The sequence below is a fragment of the Anabrus simplex genome, chromosome 9, assembly GCF_040414725.1.
Source record: "Anabrus simplex isolate iqAnaSimp1 chromosome 9, ASM4041472v1, whole genome shotgun sequence".
Taxonomy (NCBI): domain Eukaryota; kingdom Metazoa; phylum Arthropoda; class Insecta; order Orthoptera; family Tettigoniidae; genus Anabrus; species Anabrus simplex.
Genome location: NC_090273.1, coordinates 156,509,300 through 156,530,160, shown reverse-complemented (window position 1 = coordinate 156,530,160; position 20,861 = coordinate 156,509,300). Strand labels below are relative to the sequence as shown.

The following is a 20,861-nucleotide window of genomic DNA, read 5'->3' as shown; positions in this document are numbered from 1 at the left end:
TGATGCTTAGATGATGTCAAAGATGCCTAGAAAAACATCGACCACACAGATACGTGTTTCTACTGTAATATAGTGTACAAAATAGGTTTATTGATACCATGGTCATTCACAACATGTACAAAGTTTGACAGTTAATTATTTTGCAAAGTAATACAGCTGGTATAATGTTTAATGAAGTTGAAATGACTATCTATGGGATAATTTATTAGGATAGATCAATTATCCAAGGATAGGAAGGAGGTTCTTCCATTTATCTATTTATTTTTGCACAGCTACAATATATGGCTAATTTTATTATTTTACTTTTTCTTGCAGAATATTCCAGATTCATCATCATCACCATCATCATCATCATCAGAAATCCAGTAATTTTTTAAAACATATATTTTTTTGAACTTGTAAATTCATAAGTTATTCAAGCAACATCTAGCAAGAGACAATTTTTGTTAAATCATGGTTTTTTACGTGTATATTTTAAAATAAATGTCAAGCCTGTTTTAAATTGTTTTATTTTTTTTGTGTTGTCATCACCCTTGTCCTTTAAATGCCTCTAGAATTGGGACAGCTTGGAAACGAAGGTCCACCTTGGGATCTCTTGTATGCTCGCTGAGACAGACTGGGTAAGGGGGCAAGTTTACTGAGGTTAACTTCCTTAGTTTAGGCCTAAGGCTTGATTTGCCATATCGAGAGTGAAATAACTCCTTTCTAAGGTATTCAGCAGTGCAAAAGTTCAAATGTAGTGGAAGTACGAACTACCCTAGCATGTTCCTGCAATTCATTTAGGACTGGTGGAAAAATGTGGAAGTACAGTAAGTGAAAAGGGAAAATAATGTTTTGAGTGAATTCGTCACTGTCTATTCCGAGCCTGCTTTGCTGCAAGTGCATGTTTACTATCTGGGGCACGGTCCCTCATTGCAGCACTTCTCTCCTAACACTGGCCCAACTTGCTAGTTTACATGTATGTGTATGAAGAGTTAACTCATATAATCTTGTTACATTTCAGTCTCTTAAATGACGTTTTTCTTGGAGAGGCCAGGCTCACCTTAGTTTGCACATCTTATGAAACCTGCTTTCCTTTTTTTCCCCTTAGATTTTCCCAGAAAGATCTCCTACTGTATTTGGGGCCTGCTGCTTGTTTGATATATTGATTAACTTTACTTTATTTAAGTATGTAAGTTGATTATTGCTGGCCACGTAAGGTGTTCTTACTTGGTGTTTATCTAGTTCTGTAATCTGATTATCTGGGGACTATACTTTTGCATACCATGTTCCCTACCTCCACCTTTCTTTGTTTTATTTAATGCATGAATCTGGTTTCTCACTTATTAATCAATTTTGAAGTTAATCAAGACTAAATAGATTCCCTCTTGTATTTTCAGTTTCCCTAATATGACCCCTCCCCCTCCCAATGTCCTCCTTTCATCTTTAATCCTTGCTTGAAACTCAACAGCGGGAATGTTGAGTATCCCGATTTCTTCTGTTATCATCATCATCATCATCATCATCATCATCATCATAATAGAGTTCCAGTTTCCCAGGTACTGTTTATGAGCCTCTTCCACTTCTTCCTGTCCATATACAACTTGTCATGGAGAACATCATCCACTGTCCATCCCCTGGTAACTAGATCAACCTTGATCATGTCCATCCATCGGGTTTTAGGTCTTCCTGCAGGTCTTCTCCCCTCCACCTGTCTTTCCAAACTTATTCTGGCTGTTCTTGTAGGCTCCATCCTCATCACATGCCCGTACCACCGTAGTCTGATGAGCCGATTCGGTCTAATAGGGGTGTCTTTATTCCCGCTTCTTTCCTCACCTCCTCATTTCTTAACTTGTCCATCTTGGTCTTCTGGATGGTGGATCTAAGAAATTTCATCTCTGATGCTTGCAGTCTTGATGAATCTCTTTTTGTGAGGGTGCACGCTTCAATACCATAGGTATGAAATAGCTGTTAAACATCATCAGTTTGGCTGGTTTTGGAATCATGTCATCCCATAAAAGTGCTCTTACTAGTTGGTAGAATTCTGATCCCTTTTACAATCTGTAATTTCCTTTCTGACCAAATTATCACTGGAGATTACACTTCCAAGGTAAGGAAAACTATCCACATACTCTAGCTGGTGGTCTCCTAGTTTTACGCTTGCTGGACGCCCATCTCTGTTGACTGCTATCACCACAGTCTTGGTCTCACTGATGTTGAGGTTATATTCCTGGAACTGCGATTTCCATACGTTGAGTCTGGTCTGTACTTCCTCTTCTGTTTCACCCCAAATCATGATATCATCAGCAAAGGCCACTGCATTCAGTTCACCTAACTTTTCCTTGACATTTTTCATTATATTGTCCATAACAGTGATGAACAGTAGTGGGGACAGTGCACTTCCTTGTCGAACTCCACTTCTGGTCAAACCATTATGATTAACCTTCCCCAATTTGTACACAGCTAGTACAGTCTTTGTACAACATCTGAATTTTCCTTACCAGTCCTTCAGGCACATTTCTTTTCCTCAGGCACTCCCAGATCTTATCTCTTATAACACTATCATAGTAGTGTTGGCTACTGAATGCATAATTCGAAGCAGTGTATCGATTCATTCAAGTGTCCGAGTGAATCGATTCACAGGAACGGCGAGCTCACGGCACACGATTCAGCTTACTCCTAGCGGACAGTGCTGAGTGGCGCACTCACTGGACGTTGACGGGGAGCCGAGCTTCCGCTGCAGCGAGACAGTGAATCATGCCACATCGAAAGAATCGTGAACGAGCGCGGCTCAGTGAGACACATGATACACACGGCTCCTTATCAGCTCACTGGACACACGGAGAGCCGAGCTTCCGCTGCAGCGAGACAGTGAATCATGGCACATCGAAAGAATCGTGAACGAGCGCGGCTCAGTGAGACACATGATACACACGGCTCCTTATCGGCTCACTGGACACCCGGAGAGCCGAGCTTCCGCTGCCGCGAGACATACAGTGAGCCATGCTACACTGAAAGAATCGTATGCTATAATGGACTCTTGAGCTCAGTTCATTTGAAAATAATACCCATTTGCATTCACTGTCCTCTTCTTACAGGGAGGTTTAAATAATAGATGGATTTATTTGCAGTGTTAAAAAGGTAGTCACAACATAATTCTGAAGTAGCTAGTAAGTAGATAGGCTATTAGGTTATACTATTTATTAGTTTAATGAATCTTAGTATTATAACTTAGTTGACATTTGACAATTAAACTCGACTCTAGCCTGCCCTATGACTATGAGTCATGCTCATGACCACTCAAAAATACCTGTTTTATATTGGGAAGAACGGCTCAGTATTCTCTCAGTTCATATGTCACATCGTTGCACAAGACTTCAATCATATGTGGACAGACGCAATAACAGTATGTTGAATCAGAAAACCAGCAGGCTACTGTACATCTCGGGTAGCCTACACAAAATATGACGATTAAAAAAAACCTCAGCTGAGAGAAAAATTTTTTTTTTTTTTAAATGACTGAGCGAGTTGTCATGCGGTTAATATCGCATGGCTATGCGCTTGCATTCGGGGGATGGTAGGTTCGAATCCCACTGTCGGCAGCCGTCAAGATGGTTTTTTCGTAGTTTCCCGATTTTCACACCAGGAAATGCTGGGACTGTACCTTAATTCAGGCCATGGCTGCTATCTTCCTAATATTAACCTTTCCCACCCTGCGTCGCCGGAAACCTTCGATGTATTAGAGTAACTAGCATTTTTTCTAAGAAAGGAGTTCATAGTATGAAGACCAGATGGCAGCTGCGAGCACTGAATGCTGTTGCTGCTGTCTTACCAGCACATACTACACAGATGCAGTAGGAGCAGTGACCAATGAGCCGTGAATCGGATCACTGTATAGATTCAGTAACAGGAACAGAATCAAATGAATCGATTCAGTAAAATGAATCAAATGTCCCATCACTATATCATAGGCCTTTTCTATATCCAGCAATACAATGACCAGGTTCTTGCCTTTCTCTCAATACTTTTCCATCAGCATGCAGGTGCTAAAAATTAAGACTATTGTTGTTCTGTTACTTCTAAATCCATATTGCTCCTCCTCTAACTGTGGTTCAATGATGGTTCTCAATCTCCTTTCTATGCTCTTCTCTAGAATTTTTAGCTCATGAGACAGCAGTGTTATTCCTCTATAGTTGGCGGGTTTCTGTCTGCTGCCTTTCTTAAACAGGGGAATTATAACGCCCTTGCTCCAATCTGCAGGTATTTTGTTGTCCATTTAGCATTTAGTACTCTGTGCAGCCACTGTATGCCCTGGATGTATGCTGCCTTTATCATGTCCGCATTTACTTCATCTGTACCTGAAGATTTTTCTTTAGGCATAGATTTTAAGGCTGTCTCAGTTTCTGTCCAGGTGATGGGAGGTTCCTTATTGTAGGCTTGGATTTCTGGTTCTGTAATTTGTTCTTGAACTGGTCTATTCAGTAGGGGGTCGAAATGGTTTCTGAGTGAATATATCTCATGCCTTAGTCTTTTCTTCTGTAACTGTTCTTTTAACATCAAGTTTCTTGTTTCGGTATAATTGTTAAAAGTCAGAAACTTCATTAAAAGTTAGAAACTTCACTATGTTCTGTACTGAACTGGGATTACAGTAAATTGAAAAATGTTAAGGATCCACCTTTTCAATACAATGACAATTTATTGATGGGATGGAAATTCTAAGTTCCCATGGAGGGAATTAGATATTTTTCCACCAACAGAGCATATAAAAAATCAGATGTATGGCTTTTCAGGCGTATGCTCTATTAACCAGCATTTCGTCTTAGGTCTGACACTAGACTCGTCAGAGTGGGATGTGTTAGACCCTACCCACTGACGCTGGGTCAATGCAGGTGAACTTATCAGAAGCCTATTTAAGAGGCACAGTCTGATAACTGCATATGGGAGATAAAACTCCACAATGGAATTAATGCCCGCCTAGCAATTCCGAATGGAAATTCTAAGTTCCCATGGAGGGAATTAGATATTTTTCCACCAATAGAGCATATCAAAAATCAGATGTATGGCTTTTCAGGCGTTTGCTCCATTAACCAGCATTTTGTCTAGTGTCTAGACAACAGACAATCAACTTGAAAACTGTTATACACATCGATTTTAACATAAGCTTGATCAAGTCAATGCGAATTGTAATTTAAGTACCTCTTTACACACCATATCACTAAAATCCCCCCACTTATTCCCCCCCCCCCACCGGGCTGAGTGGCTCAGACGGTTGAGGCGCTGGCCTTCTGACCCCAACTTGGCAGGTTCGATTCTGGCTCAGTCTGGTGGTATCTGAAGGTGCTCAAATACGTCAGACTCGTGTCTGTAGACTTACTGGCACATAAAAGAACTCCTGCGGGACAAAATTCCAGCACCTCGGCGTCTCTGAAAACCCAAAAGTAGTTAGTGGGACATTAAGCAAATAACATTATTATTCCCCGCCGCCCCCTTCCCCTCCTAAATTTCAAGGGCTTTAAGCAATAGTTATAAATTCCCATGGGAAAGTAATTTAAGATTTTAATGTACTTACTAACTGTTTCATCTAAGCTATTTTAAAGACACTAAGTGGTCGAAACATGTCCAAAGGCAAGAAATAAAGTATCGATCAGGTGGTGTTTTAAATTAATTTGTTTAATAATTTGTTGATTGAATTCATCGATACGGTCATGAAGTGGACAGCTTGCAATGATGGATTCGATTCGATTCCGCAGGGTGAGAATGAGCAGCTGGTGTTCGTGTTGTCATAGCGCGACGTCATATGGTCTTGGCAAGCCCAGAAATGAAATGGTGTATGGCTTTTAGTGCCAGGAGTGCCCGAGGACATGTTCGGCTCGCCTAATGCAGGTCTTTTGATTTGACTCCCGTAGGCAACCTGCGCGTCGTGATGAGGATGAAATGATGATGAAGACGACACATACACCCAGCCCCCGTGCCAGCGAAATTAACCAATTATGGTTGGACGGCAAGCCCGGAGAGGCTCCATGACAGGTGCAAACGGTCTAACACAGGGTTCAACTTAATGACCTGCTTTCAGCGGACGTTTTCTATCTCAACGGGCTCTAAAATTTTAGCTGTTTAACCGGGAAATATATTTACAACAGAACACTTTAAATGGGAAAACTATACATATAACTTAATGCAACCGATCAAGGGACCAAGAATATCACACTTCTTAGGCGGGAAAACTTCTTATGTGGGAACTTCTTAACTGAGTTTCACTGTATAACACAAGCAATAACTCTGTGACATCTCACTAAGGAGCTTCATTCTGGATCCTGGATGTGTGACTTTTGAAATATAAAGTTATTCCCTAGTGGTTCGGATTCCACATAAAACTGGAGGTCCTAATGGCTACGCTAGATTTGTCAACTATTGTTCAGCTCCTTCAGTCCGAACTCATACAACAGAAAAACAAGTATCTGCTTACCAGTATCTGATGTACTGGCACTACTACAGTTGTTCAGTATCTGCTCAGCTTTCTCCCTCGCAGCCTGAGCCATAACATCCTCCTTCTTTGCCCGAGCAAAGTAGTAGATATCCATGAAAAGGTCATGGTCATTGAGATCAATCGCCAGTCGGAATGCCTTTTCGAAGAGCTGGTACCTGAAACATAATACAGAAATAAATGGATATTAGAAATTGAAAATATCATGGGAAGAATAGTAAGGTTAACATATCTGTCTCTTACCAGACTTCATTTTCAAGCTTGTCCAAAGATTTTAATGCTGATCTGAGGTTTGGAACAAGGTTTTCTTATTCTCAAGAATACAAGAGAGAGCTGTCTGACATGAGAAGTATTGAACCATCTGAGGGCGTTATAACATTGACATCATACGTCAGTCCAATAGGTGAAGCTGGGCAGCAATCCTCCTTGGCAGCACTAAGCAAATTCGAGGGGTGTGGAAGCTAAGGAGTAAGTTGAGTTTTAAATTTTAACTGAAGAGTTATCAAGCCTTGAAAGAAACTTTTACTTGCACAAGTAAAGTCAGATGTAGAAAGACAAGAGGTCTGGCACTGCTTCTCTTCATTTTGTGTATGAACACAGTCACGTCCGATATCCAGTCATCACCCCCATGGTCATTCCTATATGCTTGACAATGTCCTACTGGCTGCTGAGGAGTGTCAACAGATTCAAGAGCAGGTTCAGAAGAGGAACGAAACTAACAGCACAGGGACTTTGACTGAATATCAAGAAAACTGAGTACATGGTGTGCGGTCTGTAGACAAATGGAACCATTCGGATAGGTGGCCAAGATCTCAATAAAGTAGAACAGTTTAAGTACCTGGGTTCTTTGGTCAACGCTGAGTGTGACACTATTTCAGATGCCCGTGCACGAGTAAATGCGCCCCGGATGAAATGGCGGCAAACTATTGGTGTTCTCTGCGATCGTCAGATACCAATCCAATTGAAGTCCAAGGTTTACAGGACTGTTGTTGCCCAGTCACTCTGTATAGCTCTGAAAGCTGGTCAGAAACAGTCAAGCACAAACAAGCACTTCATGTCATGGAGATGCGCATGCTTCGCTGGTCACTTGGACTGACCCCGGTAGATCATGTCACCAATCACTGGAGTTGCCCCGATCGTAGACAAGATGCGTGAGACCCGACTTGGGTGGTATGGCCATGTAATGCCTAGAGAAGGTTCATCTACTGTACAGATGGTACTTCGCATCACACCATCTGGAAATTGGCCATGCTGGTTGATTGCCTTCAAGAAGATGTGCGCTACGTTCATCTTGTTCCAAATGATGCGCTTAATAGAACCAAGTGGAGATTGGCGGGCCACGCTTCATTGCAGGACAAACGCTAAGGCAGGTAAGTGTGTGAAGAGGGAGCAACAGAAAGAGGAGATGAGAACAAACATGGAAACACAAAAGGATCCCAGTTCCTGTCCATCTCTTCTCAGCTCCCAGTGAGCTTCCCAGTTTCATCAGGAGAATGGACATCTTGACAGATCTTCAGTCCTGTGCTTACACTTCTCACATCAAGTCTTAATATAAGAAGAACGTAGAGCATGGACTATGATATATTATCCACTATTCAATACTTTGATATAAATACATATATTACTACATGTTTCAGTCTATGCGACTTTCTTCGGCTAATAAAAGTAATATGTTAATTTAATAAATGATGGAAAATGTATCATATTCAATTTAAAGGAATAATTTTTATTATTCATAGTCAATACGGAACCAACATGGTACTCATCAATTGTAAATCTGTTCCTGCCAAAACCAAGAAGGGTCCTGCATACACAATGCATCGTTTCTGTTGCATCCAAACCAAACCCCATGGTGCAACAGCCCCAAAGGGCCATGGTCTACCAAGCGACTGTTGCTCAGCCTGATGGCCTGCAGATTACGACGTGTCGTGTGGTCAGCATGACGAATCCTCATGGCTGTTATCCTTGGCTCTCTAGACCAAGGCCGCCATCTCACTGTCAGATAGCTCCTCGATTATAATCGCGTAGGCCGAGTGGACCTCATACCAGCTGTCAGATACAGGTAAAAATCTCTGACCTGGTTGGGAAGCAAACCCAGGGCTTCCTGGTAACAGGCAGGCACGCTACCCCTATACCACGTGGCCGGCTTCTGTTGCATCCATGTTTAGGGTGGTCAATCTGAGTTCTAATTATACGCCATTCCTGGTTACAGAAAAGTTCCAAACTGAGTGAGCTGTCCGTGCGGTCAAGAGTGCACAGCTGTGAGCTTGCATTCGGGAGATAGTGGGTTTAAACCCCGCTGTCGACAGGGTTGAAGATGAGGAGGAGGAGGAGGAGGCGGCGGCCTGCTACTTGATGTATGGAGAATGTTGCAGTCAGGCTGCACTACTGAAGATTTTCTTCGGGTAGATGATTCTGTGATCACTGCAGAGGAAAGAAGTGTAGAGGAGTTGGTTGCTGAGCAAACAACAGCTGAGTCTCCCACCAGTGACAGTGATGAAGCAGAGGAAGACAGTAAAGTGATGTCTACCAGTGCTGATACAAGTGCAGCAGTGGATATTTTATGCAGGTATCTGTCATCTGTAGAGGGGGGTGAAAATAATTTTCATAATCTTTATGAGCTTGAAAAACAAATAGAGGTCATAAAAAATAAGAAGTGTAAACAGAGATCGATTTTGGACTATTATGGTACGAAGCAGTGATTGTGTAGTTTTCTATCTAGAATAAATTTGTGTTAATGTTGTAAATACAGGTACAATAGTAGCAATTAAAATGTTTCATTCAGAGAAAATATTGCATCTTAGATAATTCTATAGCCATTCTAAGAAAGTAACTACTGTATATTAAAAGAATATAGTTCACAAATTTTTAACCACCTACCGGTAACCTTAACCTAAGGCAAACGATGAGCAGAATTACAAAGGCAGTGTAGTCAACAGTTAATACAGTATAGTAATTAACTTACATGGATCTTTATTTGAGGTAAGTACAGTAAATCGATTGAGATTGAAATACTCTATAAATTAATAATATGCATTTGTGTAACATTTACCTCCTTTTCCAGAGCATTTTTATATATACCTGTACAAGTTGTTTCCCACGATTTACACTTCCACCCTTTTACATTTCCCCCTCTTTTACACCAGTATTCCTTGGTTCCTTGAAGAGTGTAAAAGAGGGGTAATACTGTATTGCACAAACTGGCAAATGTCTCCAACACAGCAGAATGAGCTACGGTGATGAAGTGGATGAGAAAAAACTACAACAGTCAGGATGGGCATAAGCAGCTACCATATAGGACCCCAACTCGGGCAAGGGGACCAAGAAATACCATCACTCAGAATGTCTGAAATTCACTTGCATTAGCTCACCAAGCGAGCACTTCTGAGCCATCTCTGTACAGCGGGTCTTGCTGGACACTTCCCGTACATGAGGCTTTTGCCCTATGAGAGGCATTTCGGTTATTCATTCATCTCCATCTTATGCAAATGTTACCCAAAAATCACTGCTATTTTAAAATACAAAACAACAATATTACAAATCCCATGTTGCACACAGTATCAAAAAAACGAATTAGGGTGTCAAGTAAGAAAAATAAGAGCCATTAAACACAGGAGAATGGCTCTCTCCTAGACGGGTGTATAATGAGAACAAGCAACCAAGAGCAGATGGATAGGAAAGTTGAAAGAAAGGAGCCTGGTATAAGCAAGTAGAATCAATGCCACATTTATATCAGGCTCTATGGTTGGCACATACACCTGTTAAGTTGGGCATATAGTCATGTTTCTTTTTTTTTTTACTCATATCTCTCACGCTTCCATTTAGTAAAATGTTTTACTTTAAATGTACAATCACCTCAGTAGATGGTGGAAGAATCTTCTCGTGAGATCCCTTACTTGGTCACCAAACTCCATTTCTGTAGCATGACAAATCGGCCTCAGAGGTATATGGAAACTTCCCAGGGCTGTCTGCAGCTGCACTAAAAGAAACAAACAGACAAGGAGTTGGTATTAATATTACTTCATTTCTGCAATATCCATTAGGGGTGAGAATATAAAAGGAAGTGATCCCTTATACACAACAGTGCTACATTATCTACACTAATATTACAAAGAGAAAAAGTTTGAGAGTTTGTACACGGATTTCAGTCATTTTTTCACAATTACAAAGCTTATTTTTCCAGATTATTGTAGACTACATATAATTGTGTGTTGCAACAACACAATGGCCTTGAGGCATGTGTGTGGTGATTAAGGACATGTATGTTTGTCCCTCCATGAATGTGAAAGGTAATTCAAGTGTGTCTGAAAGTTCTGTTGAAGTCCGTTTGCATCAGGGATCAGTATCAACTCCAATTCTGTTCAACATTGTCATTAAAAACTTGACAGAGCAGCTGTTGCCAGAACTACCAGAGATCTTGCTATAAGCAGATGATGTCCTTTTGGTTGGTAAAAGACGTAAAGAGGCTGAGGCGGCCTTAGAATGATGGAGAGCATTGCTGGAGAGAAACGGACTCGGGACCAGTTGTGCGAAGACAGAATACATGTTCTGCAACTTCACAGTTGTTTAGCCCACACAATGCTGTTTTGCTAACTGGTGAACCACTGATGATGACTGACAGGTGAAATTATCGTGGCTCTGTTATTACCACTGATGCCATAATCGGCAGCAATTCAAGCATCATATCAATGATGACTGGATGAAATGAAGATTGCTGATGGTGTCTTGTACAACAGACAGATGCCCATAAAGCTTAAAGGGAAAGTTTAGAAGATGGTAGTCAGACCTCCTTTCATATATGGCTCTGAAAGCCGGGCAAGGCAGAAGTAGCATGATCAGCAAATGCTGCGGTGATCAACGGGTGTTGTTCAAAACCAAGAGTATAACGAGCACGTGCAAGGAACCTTTGGTATCACTGCTATTCGTGAGACACTGGAGGAGAGACAACTCAGCTGGTGAAATGAAATGTCGAAATGAAATGTCGTATGGCTTTTAGTGCCGGGATATCCCAGAACGGGATATATACGGATAGCTCTTGCCATCGCAGAACCAAGGAGACACTGAGGACTCCCAAGATCAATATGATGGTTAACAGCTGAAACCACCTTGAAGAGGAAGTTACATCCCTGTTGCCCAGATACTCTCTACAGATGACAAGAGTCGACATATTCACGAGTGCCCACACCATGGGTCAGAGAAAAGAATGTATAATTCTGAGGAGCAAGCAGTTTTAAAAGTACAGCTTGTTGGAAAAAAAATAATTAGTGCATCCAAGACCCTTACAGGTGAATACTCTGCCTCAACATTTGGTCCCATTAAAAATGGAGCTCACCCAGCGTACTTAAAGTTAAAAGTTCATATACACTTTTTTCCAAACTCTGAATGTTCAGCAGAAAAGTGCACATTTACAAGTCAAAGCAGCATTCCAAGCAGGCAACCGAAAACTATCAGACTGTGGCGCAGCACAATGGTTGCAGAAGCCTGTGCATGCTCTTGAGCATTCATCAAAGGAAGCTGCAGTTCAATGCTTGCTACCTACTGTTGCTTCGACAGCTGGGCATTTAAGGGCAAAAATTGTCATTTGTTAGATATGTTCCCTGGCTATGGCCTAGGACACGTTAACTGATGTAAAAGCCGAGCAGAAACCTGAAATTTGACAGAGAGGGTGATCAGTAAGGCCCAAACGTTGATGACGTCACATTTTTATTGAGTGGTCAGGTGCAATGCTCCAATATACACAAACTCTCTTTATAGCGTGTCCATTACAAATATATTGTACCAGGAAGGCCTAGGTCCTGGTCCATATTAATTGAAAGAAATGTTATTTCCAGCATTAAAGATCCGACCGACGTACGAACATCCATGTAAAGAATGTTCCAGTATGTGCCAGACCCTACGAGTCCGCTAGGCGGAGTCAAGTGACGTCACCTGTCGCTCGAAGCTCACCTCCCCTAGAGATATTTCTCGAAAGAATTTTTCTTTTAACAGCTTTTTAACACCTTAACCAATTTCAACGGGACAAACGCTGAATTATAGCAAACATCATAAAAGTTAATCCCTGTAAATTTCAAATTAATTCATCAAACGGTTGTTGAGTTATAACAATTTAAAGTCTCAACGAAATTACGTAATTATGGTCACATGGCCGAGAGAGAGCTGCCACCCCTCCCTGCGCTGGTATCTATATATGTCAAGGCCAGATAGCCCGCAAACCAGTACAGTACAGTACAGTACCGTACAAGGACAAACAGACAACTGTGTGAGTGAGATAGTGAAGAGACCGGCCCGCGTATAGTATGTTCGCGCAGTCACGGTAGAAGTACTTTCGTCGTATCTCCAGAACGCGAAATTCTATCGCCGATAAAGGACGTCGCACTGCAGTTAGTATGTCGCGTCGCGATTACAATATAATCCTAAAAAGACATTTAAGACTGTAACACGAGTGAACTTATTGGAGTACAAATATTAACTATTTCATTACGTGTGGACTTAGGCAACGTCAAGTAACATTTTTTTTTTTTTTTTTTTTTGCTAGTTGTTTTACGTCGCACCGACACAGATAGGTCTTACGGCGACGATGGGACAGGAAAGGGCTAGGAGTGGGAAGGAAGCGGCCGTGGCCTTAATTAAGGTACAGCCCCAGCATTTGCCTGGTGTGAAAATGGGAAACCACGGAAAACCATTTTCAGGGCTGCCGACAGTGGGGTTCGAACCTACTATCTCCCGAATACTGGATACTGGCCGCACTTAAGCGACTGCAGCTATCGAGCTCGGTCAAGTAACATTAAACTTCTACAGAGCCTAATACTTAAGAATCACCAGAACTTATTTTTTTCTCTCGAGTATTGCATTATATGTCTTTATTCACGTCACATCAATATTTTGAATGAAAAAGTAAGAACTTTTCTGAGTTAATATAACAGGATTAGCAGAAAATCTAACTTAATGACTGTGTTCACAGACTGTGCTTATCGACTTGCTTTCTTTTTTTTTTTTTTTTTTTTCCTTCTTCAAGTGTGAACTGTGTGATTAAGAACGTTTCAATAACGACTGTAAATAATATTTAGTACAGAAAGGACTGTGATTCTTCATACGCCATAAATAGTGTTCAACAGTGTAAGTGATAACCAGTCGCACTAAATGAATTTTCGTGTGCGAAACTCAACAGTTCCAGCTGTCATCACCTCATCGGGAACGTCAACATCGCCGATCCTGATTCTACATGGAACATTCCAGATGTCCATCTTTCGACATTTGGTAACAACAGTTCTTGTCATAAGTGAGTAACAAACTGACTAAACTTTTTCATTTATTTTGAACAGTGAAACTTCAGTGTCGCATGTGAACAATTTCCATAATTTCTCAAAAGTGATAAATTTAATTTCAATTTCATTTCTCGTAGAAAGACTGTAGGATTTCAAGTGTGTTGTATAACGAGATTGACGAACTGAGAACTGAAAACTTTTAATAATTTCTCATATCCATTTACCATTATAAAAGTGTGCTTAGGTTTAAAAAGACTTTAGGTGGAAATTCACACATATGAAAGACTTTGAAACCAATGATATTTATGCCATTTTTTTTTTTCAAGAAGATTATTTTCAACATTTAATTTCAATATAAATTTTGAGTCAACAATCATACCGCAGGGTGAGAAATTAATAAATTGTTTTGAAAAAAAAAATTATTTACCATCTATTATTCGCTCTGCGAGACTATCCTTCTCTGTATCGGCTCCAAAACCCAGTTCCACTCCCTGAGGTCCTACTCATGCCCTTTGCCCACAACTTTTCCTGGTACAGAGAGGATAGTATAATAATAGATGGCGCCCCAACTTCAAGGGCTCGATTTTGGAGCCATACTATAATAATAGATGACATCGCAATTTCAAGGACTCGATTTTGAAGCCGTGCTATAATAATAAATGATGCACTTGCAATAATCGCAACATTCAGGGTTCGATTCAAGTCATTATATCTCGAGCACAGGATTCGACTGCAAAGAACTTGTTGTATTTGACTTATTCGAATATTCCGGAAACATGGATAACATACTTGCAGCAATCGAAGCTCTCAGGCTTAGCATTAATGATCAGAATGCTAAGATTGATAGGTCTAATAACCAGATAACACAAATGCAGGCTCAAATGAACACGCAAATAGATCGAATTAATACGCAAATGGTAGAGTCTAATTCCCAACTACAGGCTCAAAATACTCAACTTCAACAACAAATGCAGGCACAAAATACTCAACTACAAGCGCAGTTAACTGAGTCAAATAGTAAGGTTGAAGACTTAACTTCTAAAATTGACAGGACGTTGGACACTAAGTTTGCTGAAGCGGATAAAGTCATTAACAAAAGGCTCACTGAATCTAGTGCCCTTATCGAGCAACGATTCCGTGAAGCTGGAACTCGCCTTGAAAAGAAACTTACTGATTCTAGTGCACAAGTCGAAGCTACATTGAAAAACATGCGGGATCAGTTTGTTGAAAACTTAGAGTCTATTAAGGAAGAAATAAAGACAGAGGTCGTCAAGTCTTTAGACAAAGATCTTAGAAATGTTCTTCCTTCCGTTCAAGCATTTTCTACTGAACTTAAAGATTTACGGACTGAATTTCAAGAATCCCATGGCAACATCTCACAAACTCAAGCAAAGTTAGCTCAGGTGCAGGAAACCTTGCGAGATGCATTAAAGAGCGACGTGGGTAAATTACGAAGCGAGATAGGATTAATTAAGAGCACGCAAGGAGAACTCGACAAGCGTATTACAGGACAGCTAGATAGCACGCATACCCAGATAGCTGCTTTCTGTAAAGACGTACAAGTCATTAAAACTGACTTGAGAAATGAAATAAAAAGTTTAGACACCTCAATTAATTCTAAAATTAAAAATTTGTCCGAAGAAATGAATCAAATTAAACTTAAAGAACATACAACTGACGTCACAATTCCTGGTTCGTCGAGGGAAATACACAACACAACAACCCTTATTAAAGTACCAGATGACAAACCAGTCAAATTTTCAGGACGTGATGAATACACTGCTCGAGAATTTTTGTTAAATGTCGACGATTACCTGGAGGAAAATAGGGTAGAGGACGATAGGAAACTTCGAGTAGTATCCAAACTTCTAGAAGGACGAGCCTTATCATGGTTCATAGCTTTTAAGAGCAACTTTAAAAACTGTGACGACTTTAAACAGGCACTTCTTAAACGCTTTTGGGATTCAGAAAGACAGCACCTTGTAAAGATGCAACTATACTCTAGCAAATACAATACTTCAGTCAATACTTCCCGATATTCAGATTACTGCCTAATGCAATTAAAGAAGCTCCAGTTTTTAGATCCACCTTTGCCAGATATTGAACTTATTCAGATCCTGACACTTCAATATCCACCTCATGTGCAAGAAATACTAGTCGCTGCCAACATTACAACATTGGAGCATTTTGACGCTACTTTGCGTAGGTTAGATACGGCTAATACCCAATCTAGTCCGAAAACTAACAGGAGTCGAGAAGTAAATACGAATTCTGCGGAAATAAAACCGCCGGAGAGAGAGGAACCCAGGACACGTGAAGAAGGCAGATTAAGCCCTACTAACCCAACCAGATTCCGGAATTTTAGACGTCAGAGGAATCAGGATAGACACCCTTACCAACCTAGGAATACATGGAGACAGCGCGAAAGCACTCCTGAAGGAAACCGTGAGGCCAGACGACGAGAACTCGAAAGTAGATGGAAGGACACACGGGAATACATCAGGGAGAGAAACCGTAATCCTGATGAGCCTGGAGCTACATCCCTGGAATATCAACGTCAATTCGGACCAAGAGAACAAAGATCACCTGATCCTGACCCAACAGGCGCTATAAAAAAAAAAAACGCCGATCTCGCAATAGGGAGATTGACTACCGAACACGGTGAGGTCGAAACGTCAAATTATTGTACTGCTGTTATCAATTACTGGCATATTGACGATTCCGAATTACTATTCGAAGACGCACAAACACTAAGGCCAATTATTACACGTTCATTACCTGTCATAACAGTACGCACAGGCAACCTACAGGTGATTACGCTCATCGATTCTGGAGCGCAAGCTTCTTTAATTTCTGATAAGCTTGTAGACTCGCTTAAAGATCAGAACAATGTTTTGTTATTACCTGCAGCTCAAATTAAAGTAAGAGGGATAGTTCCTGATAAGATTGTTAAATGTAAATCCCAGGCATTTTTAGAGTTTGAAATTAACAGTCAGATGTTCGAACACATATTTTTGGTAGTATCACGTCTTAACTTCAACTTAATACTTGGATCAGATTTTATGATCAAATACAAAGGAACCATTGACTATGATGCCAACCTCGTAAGATTACAGAATAATTCCGTAGAACTACAGCTGGTAGGACGAGGTGACCTGGAAGTTCAAGAGAAGGGAGCCCGTTTTGAAGCAGCCGGTGGTGACATTATTAAGCCCGCTGTGAGCGAGGTTGCGCCAGCCGTAGCAGAAAGTAGAAAGGGTGACCAAAGTGAGGACGATGCAGAGTCCATATTCAATGAGAACTCCATTATAGGTCCGGATTATATAATGTCAATAGCCAGTGTGGTTGAAGACCCGGAAATTAAATTAAAATTGGAGGAGGCTAAAAATGACGTTCTACAGAAATTTGCATGTGTATTCGATGATAAGCCTGGAGAGATAGCTGACTATGAATATCATCTTGATGTAAATGACTTGTCTCCTTATCAGAAGAAACCATATCCCGTACCCGAGAAATATCGAGAAGAAGTTCGTAACTTAATTCATAAAATGACAGATGATGGGATAATTTCGCCTTGCGTAACTAAGTACTTGAATCCATTGGCCATAGTACGTAAGCCTAACGGTAGTATTAGAATTTGCCTCGACGCAAGGGTCCTAAATGACCGACTGACCTTAGAATATGACCGTCCTCCACTACTTAAGGATATTATCAGAAGATTCCACGGCATGAATTTCTTTAGTTGCCTTGACGGAACTTCTTCATACTATCACATAAAATTGGATGCTGAAAGTAGGCTATTCACAGGCTTCTTATTTGAAAATAGGACCTATGTTTTTAACAAAATGCCCTTTGGAATTAAGAACTCGGGAGCTGTTTTGATCAGAGCCTTGGAAAAACACTTATCAGATGATGTAAAGGACATAACTACGATTTATGTTGACGACATTTTGATTGCCTCGAGAACTTTCGAAGAGCACGTGAGAGATGTCAATCTGGTCCTGCAGGAATTGGAGAAGAAGAATTTCAAGATAAATGCCCAGAAAAGTCAACTTTTCCAAACATCAGTATTATTCTTAGGACATGCAATTAGTGGTGATGGAATTCAACCCAACCCTGCCAAGATTAAGAGTATCATTGACTTTCCTAGACCTCAGCGCATTAGAAACGTGAGACAGTTCCTAGGACTTTGTCAGTTCTTTTCTCAACACTGTCCAGACTACACTGAGACGGTAGCTCCTCTTCAACAACTACTACTTAAGAATAATAAATGGAAGTGGACTGAAGAATGTGAGCGAGCTTTCCTTGCCACCAAGGACATGTTGAAAAACTCTGTTAAACTAGTTTATCCGGATTTTTCTCTTCCATTCTTCATAGAGTGTGATGCCAGCTCTGTAGGAATAGGCGCAGTGCTATATCAAGCGAGACCTGAAAATCCCGATTACAGACTTTTCATCTCGTTTCTAAGTAGAAAACTACGACCTCACGAAAAGTCTTATACTATAACTGAACTCGAAGCTTTGGCTGTTGTTTTTTCTCTCCAGTATTGGAAAAAAATCATCTACGGCTATCCCATTACGATTTACACAGACCATAAAGCTCTGACATTCATACTGTCATCCGACATGACAAATGAGAGAGTTTCCCGATGGGCTCTTTTTATTCAACAGTTTGACCTCATTGTAATACATAGGCCTGGTCGGAAGAATGCTCTAGCAGATGCCCTCAGCCGCAACCCTGCTGAAGTTATCGAAGTTCACGAAGTTAACATCATGACTGATGATGACGAAGAATGTCTTCGCAAACTTCGTTACCTTACCCAGATGCAACGAAGAGACGCCAATTGTAGGGAATTAATTCGATTTTTATCAGGTTCGATTCCCGCCGATGATGATGAATTCCCACGTCTCCAACGACTTTCTTCAAACTTCTGTTTAAGGGATGGAATTCTTATGAAATACATTGACTTAGCCAAGACGCAATGCAGGATTTATGCACCTGTTAAAATCAGGAAGGCTATCATATGGCATTGTCACTCAATTTCAGGCCATGCTGGTACGGATAAAGTTCTCAACCTTATTAAAGAGAGGTTTACATGGGAATATCTTAGGCGAGACATTAGGAGAATTTTACGGTCCTGTGATTTATGCCAGCGGATCAAACCGAATAATTATCTCCTCAAGGAATTTCCCAAACCGCTGATCCCGGAAAAGCCCGGAGAAATAATGGCAATCGATCTGTACGGCCCTTTGCCAAAGGCGACCAGGGGGAACAGACATGTCATTGTAGTTGTGGATGTCTTTTCCAAATATACTATGCTATTGCCTATCCAGAAAGCTAACGCCGGTAACATCTTAAGGAGGCTGAAAAGGAACATCATCCCTGAGATGGGAAAGCCTGAATACCTACTAACGGATCACGGAACGCAATTCACTTCCGTAGAATTCCAACAGGCTTTGGAAGAACTCAACATTCGACATATCATGAATTCTATTAGGCATCCGGAAGCTAACCCTGCTGAAAGAATAATGAGAGAACTCGCGAAATTCTGTCGGATTTATTGCAGTGAACATCACTGGAAGTGGATCGAGGTCTTGCCAGTAATGCAAAAAATTATGAACTCTATTGTGCATGAATCTACTAATGACATTCCTCTCAGCCTACATCACGGGTCAAAACCAGAGCGACCTTGGGACAGAATATTACCAGCCCTACCAAATGCTATTGTGCCGCAGCAAGTCAAGATCAACGACGCGCTGACCAGGTTAAGACATGCAGCCGCCATCAGAGAACGACGCCAGCGTAATAGGAAGTTCAGAAAACCATTGAATCCTGGAGACCTTATTTTAATACGGAGACCAGCTACTTCCAACCCTGAGAGAAGGATTTACGCTAAGTTCTGTCCACTATTCGTAGGTCCTTACCGTATCCGCACTGTATTGAGAAACGGGGCTTATGAAATTGTAAGATTGGACGGCACTTTCGAGGGTATTTATAACTCAGCCAATTTAAAACAATATGTACCACAGGAAGAGTAAAGCCTGGAAAAGAAAATCCTGCGTATTTTCTTTTCGTCCAACCAAGGGGAAGATGTACCAGGAAGGCCTAGGTCCTGGTCCATATTAATTGAAAGAAATGTTATTTCCAGCATTAAAGATCCGACCGACGTACGAACATCCATGTAAAGAATGTTCCAGTATGTGCCAGACCCTACGAGTCCGCTAGGCGGAGTCAAGTGACGTCACCTGTCGCTCGAAGCTCACCTCCCCTAGAGATATTTCTCGAAAGAATTTTTCTTTTAACAGCTTTTTAACACCTTAACCAATTTCAACGGGACAAACGCTGAATTATAGCAAACATCATAAAAGTTAATCCCTGTAAATTTCAAATTAATTCATCAAACGGTTGTTGAGTTATAACAATTTAAAGTCTCAACGAAATTACGTAATTACGGTCACATGGCCGAGAGAGAGCTGCCACCCCTCCCTGCGCTGGTATCTATATATGTCAAGGCCAGATAGCCCGCAAACCAGTACAGTACAGTACAGTACCGTACAAGGACAAACAGACAACTGTGTGAGTGAGATAGTGAAGAGACCGGCCCGCGTATAGTATGTTCGCGCAGTCACGGTAGAAGTACTTTCGTCGTATCTCCAGAACGCGAAATTCTATCGCCGATAAAGGACGTCGCACTGCAGTTAGTATGTCGCGTCGCGATTACAATATAATCCTAAAAAGACATTTAAGACTGTAACACGAGTGAACTTATTGGAGTACAAATATTAACTATTTCATTACGTGTGGACTTAGGCAACGTCAAGTAACATTAAACTTCTACAGAGCCTAATACTTAAGAATCACCAGAACTTATTTTTTTCTCTCGAGTATTGCATTATATGTCTTTATTCACGTCACATCAATATTTTGAATGAAAAAGTAAGAACTTTTCTGAGTTAATATAACAGGATTAGCAGAAAATCTAACTTAATGACTGTGTTCACAGACTGTGCTTATCGACTTGCTTTCTTTTTTTTTTTTTTTTTTCCTTCTTCAAGTGTGAACTGTGTGATTAAGAACGTTTCAATAACGACTGTAAATAGTATTTAGTACAGAAAGGACTGTGATTCTTCATA

At 40.8% G+C, this 20,861-nt stretch overlaps 1 protein-coding gene across 1 annotated transcript in view; it reads right to left on the bottom strand.

Annotated features, from left to right (window-relative positions):
• The window catches only part of frtz (WD repeat-containing and planar cell polarity effector protein fritz), a 137,554-nt gene that overhangs the window by 16,904 nt on the left and 99,789 nt on the right, over nucleotides 1–20,861 (bottom strand). The window contains exons 10-11 of the mRNA XM_067153590.2: nucleotides 10,319–10,442; nucleotides 6,446–6,621 (exon numbers count right to left, since the gene is read on the bottom strand). Coding sequence (XP_067009691.2) covers nucleotides 6,446–6,621; nucleotides 10,319–10,442 — 300 coding nt within the window. The remainder of the gene's footprint in view (nucleotides 1–6,445; nucleotides 6,622–10,318; nucleotides 10,443–20,861) is intronic.